Raw genomic sequence first — 17272 nt, forward strand, 5'->3', positions numbered from 1 at the left:
TCATTAAAATTAGTATTCGATTATAATTTTTAATATTATTTGTTATTTAAACAATTAAACTTTATGTAATTAATAAAATATAATCATAACAGACGAATCAGCCGACCATCAATGAATTTAAAAGTAAAGCGATACGAAGTACTTGTATAGGGCAACTAACACAGTTAACGGCTAGGCTTTAGTACCGGATGGTGTCAATTTACGCCGACGCAACACCCGTTCATTTTTTGACAATTGTAGGAAAAAATAAACAGTTTGCAGCATTCTAGTAACCCACATTGATCAAGGTGTTAAAGTTATCAAGTTGCAAGCCCGTTAGTGCACAATCATTCTTCTAAACCTTTGTCGAATCCTTTTTTGCGTAATAAAAAAATGCCCCTTTATTTGTTACCCGTTGTGTGTGTTTTAAACAAAAAATTGATAGTGAAGAAAGGATACGCACTTCTTAATCTCGCACACCTTGTGTTGTTATAATTAGATACTTACAATTATTAACTAAAAGGAATAAAAAATATCTTAATATGAACTGAGAAACAAAAAAGTAATTTAGTATGATAATTAAGATATAAATTCTGATTTTATCGAGTCCTTAAGATCAACCGAAACAATTTATCTCATTACGTTTCGTATCTTACATCTCAAAGATGAAGAGAGTTTCTCCAGTACACGGGACATTTTTATGAGTTCTTTTTAATTATAATCTGTCTTCCTCAAACGAGGTCGTGGCTCAGGTGCCTCCATTATTTTCGTAATCTGTGTTTTGAATACAAACAAAGTGAAAATTATATTTCACAGACGTTAATATAAGAGTAAACATTAAAATAAATTACGTTATACGTTATAATTAAATATTTGAATAATTATTTTGTTCAGGCAGGTACCTATTACAATGTAAGGTAAATAACCATTATATAAATTTCTTCCTACAAAGAAATTGCCGCTGCTGCCAAAAAAATACACTTAGAAATACTTTTAATATTCGTGCGGGGGTTTCGTCCTATCGTAGAAACATTGAATAAAAGGAATTACAAACGGATTAAATGCAAACATACCCAGTGGCCAGGGTGTTGTTACATTAAACAACTAGTGCAAAGCGAACACAAACAAATACTTTTGTTAGAAGTCTTTCGGCATCGTCGGCTACACACAGCAATATACAAGTGACAATTAGGCATTGTTACTGGGCTACTGGGCGGCGCACGGGAGTGATACTCGGAGGATTAAAGGATTATACGTATAGTAAACAACTCTGTGCGAAAGACTTTTCATCTTTTTTTGCTATAAATATGTATTTTCTGTATTTGCTAAAAATATCACAACGAAATCTTACATATAATACATTTTCAAAGTTGTTTTATATAACTGATAAATTCGATTTCTTTGCAATAAACTGAACAATATTAAGATGACTTGCTATCACATACATATGGAGAGGAACAATCTGAGCAGAATTGAATTCTACAAGAATACACTCGATCGCGACAAGTTCCATGCGCGTTATTAATGACATTGTGCAGCTTCATTGTGCGCTCGAATTAAATATGTTTTGTTAAAGGAAGTTTGATTTCGATGAATGGAAGTTTCGAAAAAGGGAATATTTGGCGTAAAAATCAATAATCAAACGACATCGTGACAATGGCCAGCGGTAAACCGAATTCACTATCAAAATAAAGTGTGCTGCGTGACGCGGCGCGGGTGGATTTTTTATTGCATCAGTTCGAACTGGAGAGGTGGGACGAATTCGCGCCATTATATTTCAACGCTCTTACGACGCTCTACAATAACAAATATAAAACTAACTTGAGTTCCCATAAAAAAGGATTATTACTTTACGCTACTTATAAGTAGGTACTACTTAATTTAGTAGGTAAATATAATAAAGAGTAATAAATATGAACTAAATGAATACACATAGAATTAACAACACGTAGAGTGCGTATATTATTGTTTTGTATGAATAATCAACTACATATATTCACTATTTACCTTTAATATACTACCTTCTAATTTTATTTGAAACTATTTCATATATTTTAAATAAGTGAGGTCGATCGCAATTAGTATGTGTTTATCGTTCGTCTTTAACGATTAACTAGATATCGTACAAAAATGACAATGGACCATTATAGAAAATACTATAAAGAAAAAGTTTTATAGGTGGGATATAAAAATATTTTAGTCAATATCGTCATAATTATGATCTTTCCAGGTCTCAGCGGTCAATTAATATAATGCAAATAATTTCCTTTGAAAAAGACTTAAATAATAATGCGAAACACCGACGCACGTGCAGCCCAGTCGCGGATGCATTCCAAATTCACTGCCTCGGCAAGAAAGCACAAAGCGTATCGAAGGCATTGACGAGTATTTGCTTACTCCGATTATGAACTATTGATGCGAACTGAACCCTTGTGCTTTTATCGAAGATTCTTTAAAATCATTGTATTCTGTAAATGTCAACGTGAAACGATTGGAACTCCCACGCTGCAACCTAGTTTTATTGGATTGTTCATAAAAAAATATTCAGATAAAATAATGAAAATGATCAAACTGTTTCAAACAAAAAAATCTATTGGAGTATTTTAATTATTTTATTTTAATAACGTGCCTGTAGAATTTAAAATTATACCATTCGTTTCAATATATGCTTAAAATGATTAAAGTATTTGAGTATAAGCAAAATGATTATAGGTGTGCGTTCTGCCCGGGAGCACAAACAGCCGGAGTGGCAAATGTTGCTCGGTTGAAACAGAATGTGGGCAAAAAGAGTATCTTCATGTTATTAGCTGCGAAACAAAAACTAGCTTCCCGGTGCATCTTCCGGTTACCAAATTATTATTTGATTTCTTTGTTTGGTTAAAGTTAAGATTTCAGAGTATATACACTTTAAACATTGTGTGTAATTCTAGGCAAAAGTTAGTTAAAATACTTGTTATTTTTTTTCAAATTATACAAAATGATTAGCAACAATTATTAATAAGTTCTTAACACACTCATACATAGGTTAACTTTAACGTGCTTTTTATATAAACTTTACTTTACACAACATTTTTTTTAAATTTACTTTTATGGCTATTTCTTAGATATCTAGTGCAACACCTGTCGCTATATGGAACGGAGCGGACGTACCTTAATCAATATCCATGTTTCGTTTCCGCCACTATGCACAAAAACAAATGAATTCTATACGAAAAAAATGTATAAAAGACGAAAGTGTTCCAAGCCGCAGATTATGAGCACGTTCATTTATTAATTTATACGTAGCATCGTGATAAAAAAACTCAACCCCACTTAGACAAAAAACGTAGCGCGCGACGCTCTAAAGGGAAAGGGTGTCTCGGTCGACTCGCGTGCTGCATTTTGTTTTTAACCGAATTCTGTGGTTTGTTTTTTATGGACGAGTTTCTGTTTTTTAACAACACAATACCGTTGTTAAGAAATGTTTTAAGAACGTCATATTGACGCGCGCGAGTCTCTGTCAAACGCTGGGCGCGAGCGGTTGGTTTACATAAAAAAGATTATTTTTAAATCTCTCTTCGAACGTATGGGAGGAACCCTTTCCGATGTTTAGTCACGGATGAGTTTTGGATGGATGTTTCTTGTGTGTGTTTTTTTTCAATAATGTGATACTATAGAAGAAATGAAAGAGAAAATTCATCATGTTTCCCTATGGTGTGATGTAGTTAACGAAATTAAAATTAAAATGGTGCCCTTGATGGTGACTTATGATATATAGTTACTAAAAATTTGGGTATCATAGTTTGAATTTTATTTGACTAACAAAATAAGACCCAACAAATATTTTGTTATTCTTATATTATTTTAGATGAGTCGTATTTTAATGATAGAGTCGTGTTAAAACAATGACACCGATAAAATAACATTAATAATGTTAGGAATTCTTAAGAGCGCTATAAAACATGAGCCATGAAAATGCTATTAAATATTAAAAGTGGAGAAATGGAGAGCTTAACAAGAAATAAAACATCGTTATAAGAGGCAAGGAGAAGGCAAAGTCGCCCCCGGTCGGGCTATCGGCGCGCCTCAGTTAATGCCTACTTATACCTTATTATATAGCGGAGTTTGCGTTGAGGAACAAAATTAATTGGTTAAAACTCCTCTTGGTATCCAGGGCGGGCCTCCCCCCGTCTCCCTCTTAATTCTACTCCCCCCGCAGGACCCGCACCCCGCAAACTCCTTTGAACGCAACCTGCCTAAAAAAACAGAAAGTATGAAGTTCACTAAAAAAGAGTTGTAACTTAATTAATATTTAATGTTTTTTACATTTTAATAATGTTTACATAAAGTCTACTATTTGTTTTATTTATTTGTTATTGAATTCAACATGAGAACTTGAATATTTTTACCGCAAGGATAATGATAATTTATTTTTAAGTTATTTACACTGATTATAATAAGATAATTTCTATGCGTTTTGTATATTTTAAGAAATATTACTCAAAGAAATAATGTATTAATCAAAGTGAATCAAAGTAATACTAAGTGAGAATGTATTTTTAATGTAGGTACCTTTTTTTAAGTAACTTATATATTTTAAGCTAATTGAAATAACTATATACCAATCAGGGCAAATACATAGCTTGGAAACCCGAGACTTGCAAAAATTAAAAATATTCGAGTTGCAATGTTGTTGTAGTGAGCGCGTAACGAAGGGCGAAAGCAAAGGGTAGGCCGGCGAACGGGGCGCGGGCGGCTCGTCGCCACTTCTCCAAATAAATTATAATTCGCTTGCTCCGTCCCTTTCGCTGATATGCCTTAGTGACTACTATTTTCGAATATATTCATTAACAAAACTTGACGTTATTTTATTCTTGTGAGATTAACATTAAAATAAAGTTTATACGTGATATTTTTATTTGAGTATATAATCCATTGTTCCAAAACAGTGTATATTGGAATTGAAAATTAACAATTAATATTCAATTTGAAGATATTAATACAAAGCTAATAATTAAGAAACGTTTTATTTATGTATCATTTTAAAATTATAGGGATTGCCTGAGATAATTAGAAGGAGGAAAATGATTCAGTACATAGGAAAACTATAATGATCATCACGAGAAGAGAGTCACAGGCTAGTGTTACCTATATCAAATTGTAGTAATACTATAGTATTAGTGTCATACTTAGTGAAAGTACCATAAATAAGACAATCTTCATTAAGTAACTATAATAATTAGGCAAATTGTAATCGCATGGAATAGCGATGTTACACAGATGTTACACAGATACTTATCTAGAATAACAAAATCGTACAGTGATATTTTTTGCGTTAACATTGACATTATCGGCCATGGTTAGTACAATATCTGTCTCATTAGAAATTAAGTAACTATCCCATTTTCGTAATAATAATGGTGAAGAGAATTTACAAAATACGTTTAGGACGTTAGCAAGCTAAACGGTCAGCTGATGTTCCCGGTCGGAAATTTATATATTACGTCTTGAATCTATAACCACTAAAACAATACAGGACGTTATTCTAAATTCAATGTTTTTTTTATTGTCTTATAACATACATATATCGTATTTTAATTAGTTTGCTAGAATAAACACAATAACTATAAAGGTGCAATAAAAGAAAAATTAAATAACAAACATCTCTTTATTTAATAATCATGTACTGGACATTTATAAAGAAATACATTTATGTAGTAGTACAATAACTATGTCACATGTATCTTATAGTAATTTGTACAATTAAAACGGTTAGGTTAAAATCGAGTCTATTTTAAAATAGATCACCTGAATTGCAACTATGAGGTAGTTTGTATAAATGGCAGTTTTTTTGTAAATTCAAAACGGGATCTTTAATATTTTTATCACATAACTTTGTTTTTAAGATGGATGTTATAGGAAACGATTTAAAATGAATACATGGCACAGAATTCTTGATATATTTTAATAACTATCAATATAAACAAATTTGCGATGAAACAATAAATTAAAAAATAATTATTAATAAAATAGGAACTCAAATCGATTGCAAATCATGATACAATCACAAATTTCTGACAAACTTTTGAAAAATTAAAAATTATTTTAGTAATAAGAACATTAACAACGCTAACGACGTCGTATGTTAAATTAAGTTACGAGAAACAAAACTATCGAAATACATTGGAATAAATCAGTCTTAAACAGTAAAATTGTCTTCGATGTTATGTTACTGATAACGTTCGATAAACCTGTCGATTGTACATTGTCTCAAAAGAGGTGAACAATAGAAAATATTTGAAGAACTTTGGCTCTTTACCCTGACACGGTGTCACCACTCGAATGAGGTAGATAATGGCACAGCACTAACATTACTCTAACTACCAATAGTATAATTACAACATTGTAACATTGAAATTGCTAATTCTAAATGATTTTAATTTTTTGTACATATTTAACTTTGTACCTATAATTTCTTTGGGAAAAATATTTTCTTAAACTTACGTTGAAATATTACACTAGAGAAAACCCTTTCATGATCCCTTAACACTAAAGAAAAATAAAATAATAATAATCAACAATCAATACTGCTTAAATACATTCATACATTAAGTATAAATCATGTGCGCTAAAATATTCGGAACAACTAATAATTACATTCAATTAGATTAAAACGAAGAAAATAATCATACTACTCCTAATAGGAAACTAATACCCGTAGAACAAATTGCAATAATGCTCATTATATTAAAACGTACGTTAGTACCGAATCGTCGCCACGCTTGACGTTCCTTCTTACATATACTCGTACATACACAATACAAGCCATGTACATTGCGAAATTCATTTTCATATTATATACAGAATTTTTAAATTAAATATTTTGACTCAATCTTAAGCTAAGAATATAATCTATAACAATGATAGTCCGCGATGTACATTGCTCAATGATTTACGACTTTAAATATTTCTATCTAAGTCGTGACACGAACTTTATAACTGTTGGACTGAACGATGCACACTACAATAGCCCGTGCAGCTTGGCCGTAAATATATACATATGATATTAACAATAATCGCTTCCACGATAGTTATAATTTATAAATTCCTACAAGCTAACAGATAAATAATAAATAATTTTATAATAGAAATAGCCTTATGTACAAAAGCTTGCCGCGCCGGTCGACTCGTCCTTTACCTCGTTAGCGCTCTCTGGACATTGACTCAAATACATAAGTAATTACTACATCTAAAGCTTCATTGATTTCTAATAACAGTCCCCTATCGTAATATTATTACTGTATATCGGTTACACAACGGTCTGCTTTTTGTTACAAAACAAATAAATAGTTATAAAATAATCAACGTTATAAAGCCATTGAAAACTTTAGGAAATGGGTACAAATAAGGGTAATTGAGAACTGGTTATTGAAAGGCGCAAGGATCTGGGCGCGAACAAAGCAACGTCTTTGTCGTGCAAACCTACTGACCGAATCAATACTCAATAATCGCGATTGTTAACTAGGCATTGTAACTGAAATATAGCGAAGCAATGTCGCGGCCTTCTCAGCCTCGATCCCATGACCGTTATCGTTGGACGAGCGTGAGGGAGGACATCAATTGAAGATAAATGTCGAATAAACTGAACGCGTTTTTTTATTCTATTAAGAACAAAAACATAATAAATCAAAAAATATCTTTTGTGCAACATGTTCTTTCTACATTTCGAAACAAAAGATAAAAAAAATGGTCTGGTTTTTGCACTACCTCGCCTTGCGATTATGCAAATGGCACGACAATAAACTTCCAAAGTGTAACATTCACGAAACGATATTTTTTATGATGGACAATTGAAATCCTAAATAGTTTATATAATAGACAACTACCTAACAATGCTATATCAGTAGTCTTACCAAGAATATATACACAAAAGTATAAACGACTGTTAGATTTTTTTCAATAATATTATGGTATACCAGTGTACTTTTTTAAATAATAGCTAATGTCGAAGAGAGCTAATGAGTACAAGTTGACATCAAGCGACTTTGGCGCGGCTCTACATGGGAGGAACTCGTATACCGGCTCAGCGTCACAAGGCGCTAGGCCCAACGCAAGCACCCACTACGCAGAGTGCATGCGTAAGTCAGTTGGCGAATCTGGCGTCGCCGGTCTTCGTGGAAGTGACAAGTCTTCTGGTTCTGTTTGTTCAGGCCACTCATCCCAGCGCCAATCAGGCGCAACGGTTGCTGGGGGGCTCGGTGTGCCAGGCTCACAACCACTACCTGAGCATCGGTGAAGAGCGGCGGCCTGCCGCCGCCTAAATCTAGCACCACAACGGCATGCAAATGGCGCATCTCCTTCGTGTACTAGTGCGTGAGCTTTGAGTTGATTTGAATCTGAAAACCGAGCGGGACAGCGTGCGCAGGCATACGGACGTTCGCCAGTATGAACGCGGAGATGTCGCCTCAGATTAGCGACTTGTACAAAGTGACGTGGACAATGCGGGCAACTGTAGGGTTTCTCTCCAGTATGAAGGCGAAGGTGCGTTTTCAAGTGATGGTCACGTGTAAAGCGTTTGTGGCATTCGCCACATTCAAACGGTTTCTCACCGGTATGCGTGCGTTCATGATTCTGAAGGACATGTTTGTAGCCGAAGGACCTAGAGCAAACTTTGCATGTAAATAGTTTGTCTCTAGGTGGATCAGTAGCTCCGGGTGAAGATCCAGATGATGGAGGCGAAGGTGGTGCATTTGATGAAGTATCATCGAGTTTTGGAGTACGTCGACGTTTGCGTGCTCGCTCCAACTCGGGTGCAGGTGGAGGTAATAATGGTGCAGGCGGCGACGGCGGCCAGGCGGCTAGCAATGCTCCTGAATAAAGTTCTGCTGGTAGACCTGCCACTAAGGCGGCGGCTCGGCTCGCTAACAGTCTTTCCGCCAACATCGGTAGTGACTCTTCACGCATACTCGACAGCGATCTTACCGAGACTCCTGTGAACAAATGTTTTTTTATTATTTAATTGTTTATATTAAATGTGAATAGTATATGCAATTATTATACTTGTACAATTTTCTCATGATCACTTCCGTCATGGCTTAAGAAGTCTCGGCCTAAACAAACAGGAACCCATACCTATCGATAGCATACTTATCAGCAAAAGCGGACAAAAAAAACTAGTAAAAACTACGTCAGTCGCAGTGAAGGATACATTTGGTCGTAATCACGGCGTTGCAAGTTGTTTCCGCCCCGACCTGTTGCGCAAATGGCCACGGTGACTATTTGTAGTTTTTTTTTAAATAATTTATAATATGAAAACTTTTGGTTCATTAATATTGTGATAATTTAAAGAGTAATATTGCAAACTGAGTTATGCTTCCGTTAATTATTGTAAGGAGGGTAGAGGTCGCGGGCGGCGTGCCCGTCCGGACCACTTACGTATATAATGGAATTAATTATTCCTCAAGCGGCAGACTCCGCCTGCGCGTTCCACCCAAATTATATTCAAATATTAATTCCGACGAAGAAAAGCCTTTTTGAGAGCACTTAATTAAAATTAGACAAAATCATAATTGAAAGTTCTCCTCGAGGCGTGAAGACTCCGGCGAGGAGGGAAGCGCCTACCTAATATTATCTACTTAACTGTGGAATTAATTTTTGACCGGCTTCGAATTCTGTCTTTACACTTAATTAACTAAAGCTATATCTTTTATCTATAAAATAATGTAAAACGAATTACTATATGTCTTTGTGGCACAATAATATTTACCATTGAAATTATTATTTATAATTAATTAATGAAAATTTAAACCTTCTAATTTTCGATAACATGCATCGTTTCGAGCGCGTGGCTGCAACGAAGCTTGCTGATGAATAATATTTAATTATAGGAATATATCTAATATACCTTTGAATGCAAGTTTAGTTACAGTATCTATTTACAATTTATGATTAGACAGAGCTCGCACGTACAACGGGCTTATCCCTTAACTTTTTAATAACATTCCCCTCGTTGTTTCGAGGACGAACTGCGAACCGACTTGCGATCGGAATTATAATTTTACTAAAATTATAAACCTGGTGTGAATGTTTATGACGTTAGGTTAGTGCTACATTTGACTCAATTTAGTCTTTGTTGTAATTACTTGATAAGTATTATAATATATTTAATTATGCTACTGGTCGAAAGCCGCCCTTATTAATTGCATTGCGTCAGCATTTACCTATCTTTCAATTGAAAATTGAGGCACAGCTGGACGGTACCTTGCCCGTAACATACTGAAAAAATAATCAATCAATTGCAAATATGTTTTTACATTGATTTTAAGTTTGACTTGGCGTATGTTATCATTCCCAGTATGAACGTAAGCTATAAAAGTTTTATTTGATTAAATTTTAAGTATTTGCAACACATATTATGTGTTAATGTTATTTATATTAAATCTCACATTCCTAGAAAGTTTCTTTTCACATATTATTGTAACATATACATAAAAAAAATAATAAATTATTAAAATAAAATAATGTCGTTTTCAAAATATTGATTAAAGTAATTGAGGTAATAAAAATCATGTCGAAATATAATAGTATTGTTAGCGTCCTTTTTATTATTTAGTGACAATCCGTCGGGTAAAGAGGAGGCGATAAATTTGAGCATTACCTTATGGCGCACCCTTCCGTGGGACGCTTTTTATGTGCTAAAGAGTTGTAATTATACCCTCTTTATACGCCATAAATATTTGTCAATAACCCGTACTCAATACTTTTATGGACTGCCTGCGGCCGCCACTCCATAACTCATTATTGCGCAAGGGTTTTCATCTCATACATAATGACTCAATGTATTTTAAGATACCGTACAAAGTGCCAACTCGCTATAAGTATCATCTCTCTTTTCATGTATTCTCCTTTGTTAATAAATAATGTAGATTTTAATTAATAGGTATGGAATCCTAGCTCTATTTAAGTTTACATGTTAAAATCATTTATCTATTAGATTAATAATTGATGATAGCGATTTTATCGTACAATCATTGTTTACAAATATTAGCAAAATTAGTACATTTAAATGTTTACCATGATTATATAATTAACCATGTATATTTGGACTAAAAATAATAGTTTAGCATATAATTCATAGTTTAACTCTATATAATTTGAGGCATTTGTTTTTTCTTCAATAATGTAATAAATCTTTCCGAGTAATTATATTATCTACTCTCATTAATGTTGTTTGCTGAAAGACGTTTCAAACCATAAACCCAATTTAATCAAGGTAACATTAATAGGATTTACCTATTTTTTTTTTTTAGTTTTAAGCTACGTAAGTGAACACCGAAATGTACGGATTACGAAATAGTATGGTTTCAGTCTTTAAGGGTTAAGCGAAAACCCGTACATGCCACAGAAAACTACTTTGGCTTCTCCAAAACTTTTAATTACGATACTTCTAATTCGGTAATTATTTTTCATGCGAGTAATATAACAGTTTTGCATTGCTTAAGGTCAATTGCACTCGCAGTTAAAAATAAAGTTATATTACAAATGAGGTAATTTAACATATTACTTACTGTATTTCTTTATATAAATTATTTATTTTGATTGTGATTAGTTCTGTTTAAGTGATCGAATTTTCCTTATATATTAGGTACTTGAACTATCATTTACAACATTTTATCAACAAAATTAAAAAAGTTATATTTTTTTGGTTTTCAAAACAGATATCTTAATATCTTAAATAAATATTAATATTGCTTCGCTATTTTTAGGCTATTTTAATCGAGGGTCTATTAGTAAATATATTTTGTTTAAAACGACTTAATGATCGCTTGAAACAATATTTTAAGAAATAGCTTATTACTGAGCTATGATAATTACAAATAAAATGGGAAGGAGAGACGAGTACAATTAATTAATCACTCCATTATTGTGTAATACTACATTACTCAATTTTATAATAGGCTTATCTGAATATACATAATAATAATTAACTTCTAAGTTATATATAATTACATATCGTTATTGAATTAAATTAATTATTAACTTACTATAAATAATTTGAGCTTGACATTATTGGACTTTAATTTTCTGTACACACAACCGAAAAAGATACACATACTTAGCTATTATTTATATTTATGTATAACTCAAATGTTATTTTTGTTTTTATACACACGATTGTAAATTGCACACATTCACGATAACTTCTTTTTATTAATTACTAAACAATAATATTTGAATTGCTAAAAATTAGCCGTAAGTAAGTGCTACGCTCGCGTGTTTTTTATTATTCGTAGCGGTTCGTAGCACGACACTAGACGTTCGCTACAGACTACGGTTCACTGAATCTGCAAAGCTCTCGAATGCAAATAAACCATGTGTGCGACAGCCTCGCTCGCTCGTCCAATCGCGGCGTTCGCTACACGCATGTCGTGAACCGCTAACTTTTAAAACTTTTCATATGATACGCATTTGAAAACTCAACATACTGTAAACATAAAAATTTTACTAACCTCTGGAATTCTGATTCGACTGCAACGACAAGGCCATCTCTCACTCCAACTTCATGAAATTCATTTATTGTCACACTCGAAACGTCTTAGCTAGGGCGTTATTGGTTATTCAATGAGAATGATTAGCGATATTAATTAGAATCAGGTTAACTAGTACGACGAAGTTGACATGTTCCGCCGGTACGGACTCGCGTTTACGAATGAAGGTTGCGCAAAGTACGAACGCGCTCTGTGGGACCTACCACAACACTGGCGATGGCGCGGTGCTGTCCAGCCGCCCCTCGCCGTAAACACACCCCCACGCCCCTCCCCGGCCGCTGCTTGCTCCCCGCGCCCTGCACCCCACCCCGGTGCACTCCACGTGCACGCAATGCATTCACTTTTTATGGCCGCTACTACATTATGTTTCTCTCCTACTAGTTTTTTAGCCCCCGTAACGAGCATCACATAAGCACTTTTTTATGTTTACGAGCAGCTCCCGTTTTGAGCGGGCGGTGCTTTCTTCTGTTACTAATTTGAGTTCGTCCATAGTTTTTTTATCCTTAGTAAGACTTTTACTGCGAATATATACAAATATATATATATATATATTAGTTTTATTCCTTGCTTGCACATTTGTCGTTTTCATTACTGGTTACGTTTTTAATTTTTTGCGGTTTATAAGAAAAAAATATTATGTGACCACATTATTTGATTAGTATCTTTTGTTTGTTGTATTTTTATGAGTTGATTTAATTTGATAGATATTTAAGATTTAGTTTTTTTTTTCAGATATAGGCAATTTTGTTTATTTTTATACATTATAAATAAAACTAATAAGAGATTGTCTGTATTTCTATTTTTTATCGATATATCGTAGAAAAATGTTACAGATACAGGCGTTCATACGGAAAACTCTTGTTACACAGATAGACATTCTTTTCAGTTTGGTTGGATGATTTAATAATTTAATCAACATGTTATACAATTCAAGAAATGAAAACCATTCGAGGTTAAACGGTCAATCTAATTAGTGAATACGCAAAAGAAGTCGTGATCACAATAGTTAAAAAAAAAATACAAATAGCAATCCGACTTATATTAATTTATTAATATTAATAAAAAATATGCAACAGCATTGCATTTATAATAATAACTATTGTTAATTAATCAAAAACAACTCGAGAAGAATAACAACTTTTGTAGATTTAGTAGTATTGTATATTTGTGATTATTTAATGTAATATAGGAATATTGCTCTTTTATTCTGTTTCGTGACTTCGTCCTTCAATAACTCCCGAGGCAACTATTGACTCAAAGACAACACATAAAAAAACATAAGTGTCAGGACACAGTGGCGTATCGCGTAAATTAAACGTTTTTATCGCGCACACGGCTTCGTCTATTTTTACCGTTTCCACTATTTATACCGGCTCCAGTAGCACGCGCCCTACGCTCTACGCGCTTTTTATCCAGACATAAGGAAGCTCTGCGGTCGTTCCTCTAATAACTCTATTATTAGGATAACTTACGTGACAGATGGTAGATGTTTATTACCTATGAACTTGTACATAGAAGTACCTACTACGTATTATATACAAGTCAATTTTCAATTCAACAATATTATCCATAAATAAGTGAACAAACAAATAACATTCAATTATTTATTCTCGATTTTTATTTTTCAATGAAATCTGTGCTTGTCACGTCAAAGTCTCAAGTTAAGGCGGGTGAAACTGAGTAATATAGTTACTTAAATAATATTTATATTAAAACCTTCTTCGAAACCCGCTGCATGTTCTGGTATAAGTTGTATGCATATTGTTTAGTGTAGTTTTTTCGCTTAAGCAAGTCCTCATTTATTTGTATAAACAAATGATAAATATGTAACTAATACTAATAATATTAAAGTACATATACATATGATATTAAATTTAACTAATATAAAATACTATAATTAAAAATCTATCCTGCTTCTTTCCCTGTGTAAGGTTAAAAGATTGTTAGTTTTTTAAAGAAGTGTTCCCACCTGCTGTTGTCGCGTGCCGAAAGACTCGGTTTAAATTTCAACTTTATTTCAATACCGATAAGGAGGTTTTTATATTTTTTAATATTGAAGATTGTGCAGTTTTTTATTCTTAAAAAAGTATTCTCCGACTCATTCGCTTGAAAGCCATTATCCTAGTTCATCAGGATGTTTAGGTTTGTTATCTCGCACACGCCGTCGCACCTTGCTTCGGTTTCGGCAGCATACCCTCAATGTTTTACCAGGCTATCTATAAATTAGACAACAACAGGATCTTTGTCTCGCAAACATTTGCAGATAAGGAACCTTTAGGGCAGGTGTTTGCGAGACTTTATCTATAATCAATATTAGTTATAAGTTACATTAATTAGCAAAATGTAAACCTCAAAAGACAAAATTCGGCATCTCGTTTTATTGGCAGATTTTATCGGTACGAAGCTGAAGATTTATGTTATATGTCAATCTATTTAAACTGAAGCAGGTTCAGTTAATTTGACACTATCAATATTATAAATCGCCACAAAAATGTGTACACCATTTAAAGTGTATTTAAACGAATCGGTGTTCAAAAGTACATGTCCAAAAGTCAAGGTCATTCAGACTTTATACTTATAAGTAATAGAATAGTTAAATAAGAAATGAATAACATCAATTAGTAATTTAAACATAAAAATCTAAACATACTTCTTTTATCTCAGATCGATCGTTTAGCTGGATCTTTTCTATGTCAGGTCCTATATTTTACGAAGATATTTTCAGGCATTTTTTTATATATTTTAATAAAACATTAGTTTCATCATTTGTAAAATCGGATTTTGATGATAATATATACCCTGTGGGTTGTTTTATTTCAGGAATTTCGATTCTACGAGCAAACTGCTGCGAAGTTAGCCGCTTCCGAAGGTAAGCGAGATAGGCTAGGAATACTTCTCTTGCAAATGTGTTGAGAGTATCAATGGAATTTAGTTGTCACATGGCAAAAGCTGATTCTTTCGAGACACTTTTATTTTTCTCCGTCTCAGCAATTATATGTAAGGTAGGTGGGTATATCCAAAAGCACCATTTGCTTTATTATTGTTATTATAAATATTTATTAAATATACATGCATAATTAATTATACGCGTACATTTAAAATTTATAGACCGCTGCTCTCTCGCTGTCTCTTCGCTTGAACGCTTTTTTATTCTAAACAATATGTTGAAGCTTAAATAATATAATAATTTTAAAACACATACATAGATATTCACATTAATAAATACTCTAGCCCATAACTTTTATCTTACACCAAATTTGCTATTTTCTCAATACGTTACAGCACAAAAAGCAAAATATTCATAACACCCGATTTTACTCTAAATCAGGCTCTACTGACGTAATTATGCGTCAAATTAAAGTCTCATGTTGCTATCATTATTTGTTTTCGAGCTAAATAAGTTAAAAAAGTCAATATACATATAGATCGACAATCAAATACATACAATCACCTTATTTTAGAAAATTCGACTGTAAAGACCATAAAACCAATTTAACATTTTGTATTTGGAACATCAACATTTGGATTGTGTAAATTACATTACAAAAAAATTTTAAAATGTGAAAAATGTGTAGAACTTTATATTAATCTAGTAATAAATTATTCTAAGAAATATATCATTTTAATTTAAGAATTTTTATATAAATACTTAATCCATAATAATGAACTATAATTATAATTGAATTGTGAATCTGTATACCACTATACATATATCTCTTTCTCATATATTTCTATCGTGATAAAAGTGAAAGTTCCTTTGTTTCGAAAAAGCCACGACCCTCTATAGAGCACTCCGTCAAAGGAGCTAACTCTTTGAAGCCGTGAAACCACAATTAAGCCTTGCCGAGGAGAATTGAAGGACACGTCACTTTACCCCAAACGAAAGTACTTCTTAAAATCCATCCAACACTTTTGCTTTCTCTTTATTCGCATAGCTTATTCGCCTTTTGTCAAACTGTGTGTTTGAAAACAATAAACCCTTTTACGGTTCCCATAGAAAACTGTTCATGACCACCCAAACATTTGTTTATCGAGTTTAATATTGTTACTACGACTATTTCGTACATTAAATCGTATCTGAAGTTATCAGTAAAATTAAAAAAAAAATTGCGAGTAAGATTAAATTGTTTTTGCATATTTAATTATATGTCAATAAATATAGCGACATAAAACATCTTTAAAATTTAGAATTTTATCTAAATGTTAATACTTGTCTTTATTAAAACGAAACCGAAACTCTATAGAAATTGATTTAAAGGTATTTTGAAAAAAGAATACAGATTCAATTGCAAATACTGGCAACGTCCATGTATAAAATTTAAAAGAATAATTACCCCCGAAGTGTTAATTAATTTTAAGAAGGATTCTAACATTAAGTTTTAGTATAAAAAAAAACGGCACAAATCATAAAAATAAACACCTAAACAAGATATTTAATTATATTCAATTCTCTCTCACATTCTACATTATGAAAACATGTTCTAGATAAAATTAGAACTCTGTTTCAATTGATTTTAAAATGAGACACTTGCCTGGACACCTTTACCACAGTATGGAGTATTGGAAAGCTTACTTAAGGTTGTTAATCTGTTGCTTCCAGGTTAGGCAACTTCAAGAGTCACTATAAACAGTACAACATAATTTCTTGGTATCCTAAACATTTTCGCTATATCGTGCACCTTTATTAATTCAGATAACTATCCAAATGTATAGTTTTTTGATCACGATTGCAAACCTCCGCGATAAGTTATGCAATTATAAATTCA

At 32.7% G+C, this 17272-nt stretch overlaps 1 protein-coding gene across 1 annotated transcript; it reads right to left on the minus strand.

Moving 5' to 3' along the window:
• Nucleotides 1-8079: 8079 nt before the first annotated feature.
• Nucleotides 8080-12506, minus strand: LOC125077878 (protein krueppel-like). Its single transcript, XM_047689985.1, has 2 exons — nucleotides 12468-12506; nucleotides 8080-8948 (listed from the first exon to the last, which is right to left on the minus strand). The coding sequence occupies exons 1-2, from the start codon at nucleotides 12502-12504 to the stop codon at nucleotides 8080-8082; spliced, it is 906 nt and encodes a 301-aa protein (XP_047545941.1). The 5' UTR covers nucleotides 12505-12506.
• Between the last annotated feature and the right edge of the window lie 4766 nt (nucleotides 12507-17272).

Source organism: Vanessa atalanta, chromosome 4 (assembly GCF_905147765.1).
Source record: "Vanessa atalanta chromosome 4, ilVanAtal1.2, whole genome shotgun sequence".
NCBI lineage: Eukaryota > Metazoa > Arthropoda > Insecta > Lepidoptera > Nymphalidae > Vanessa > Vanessa atalanta.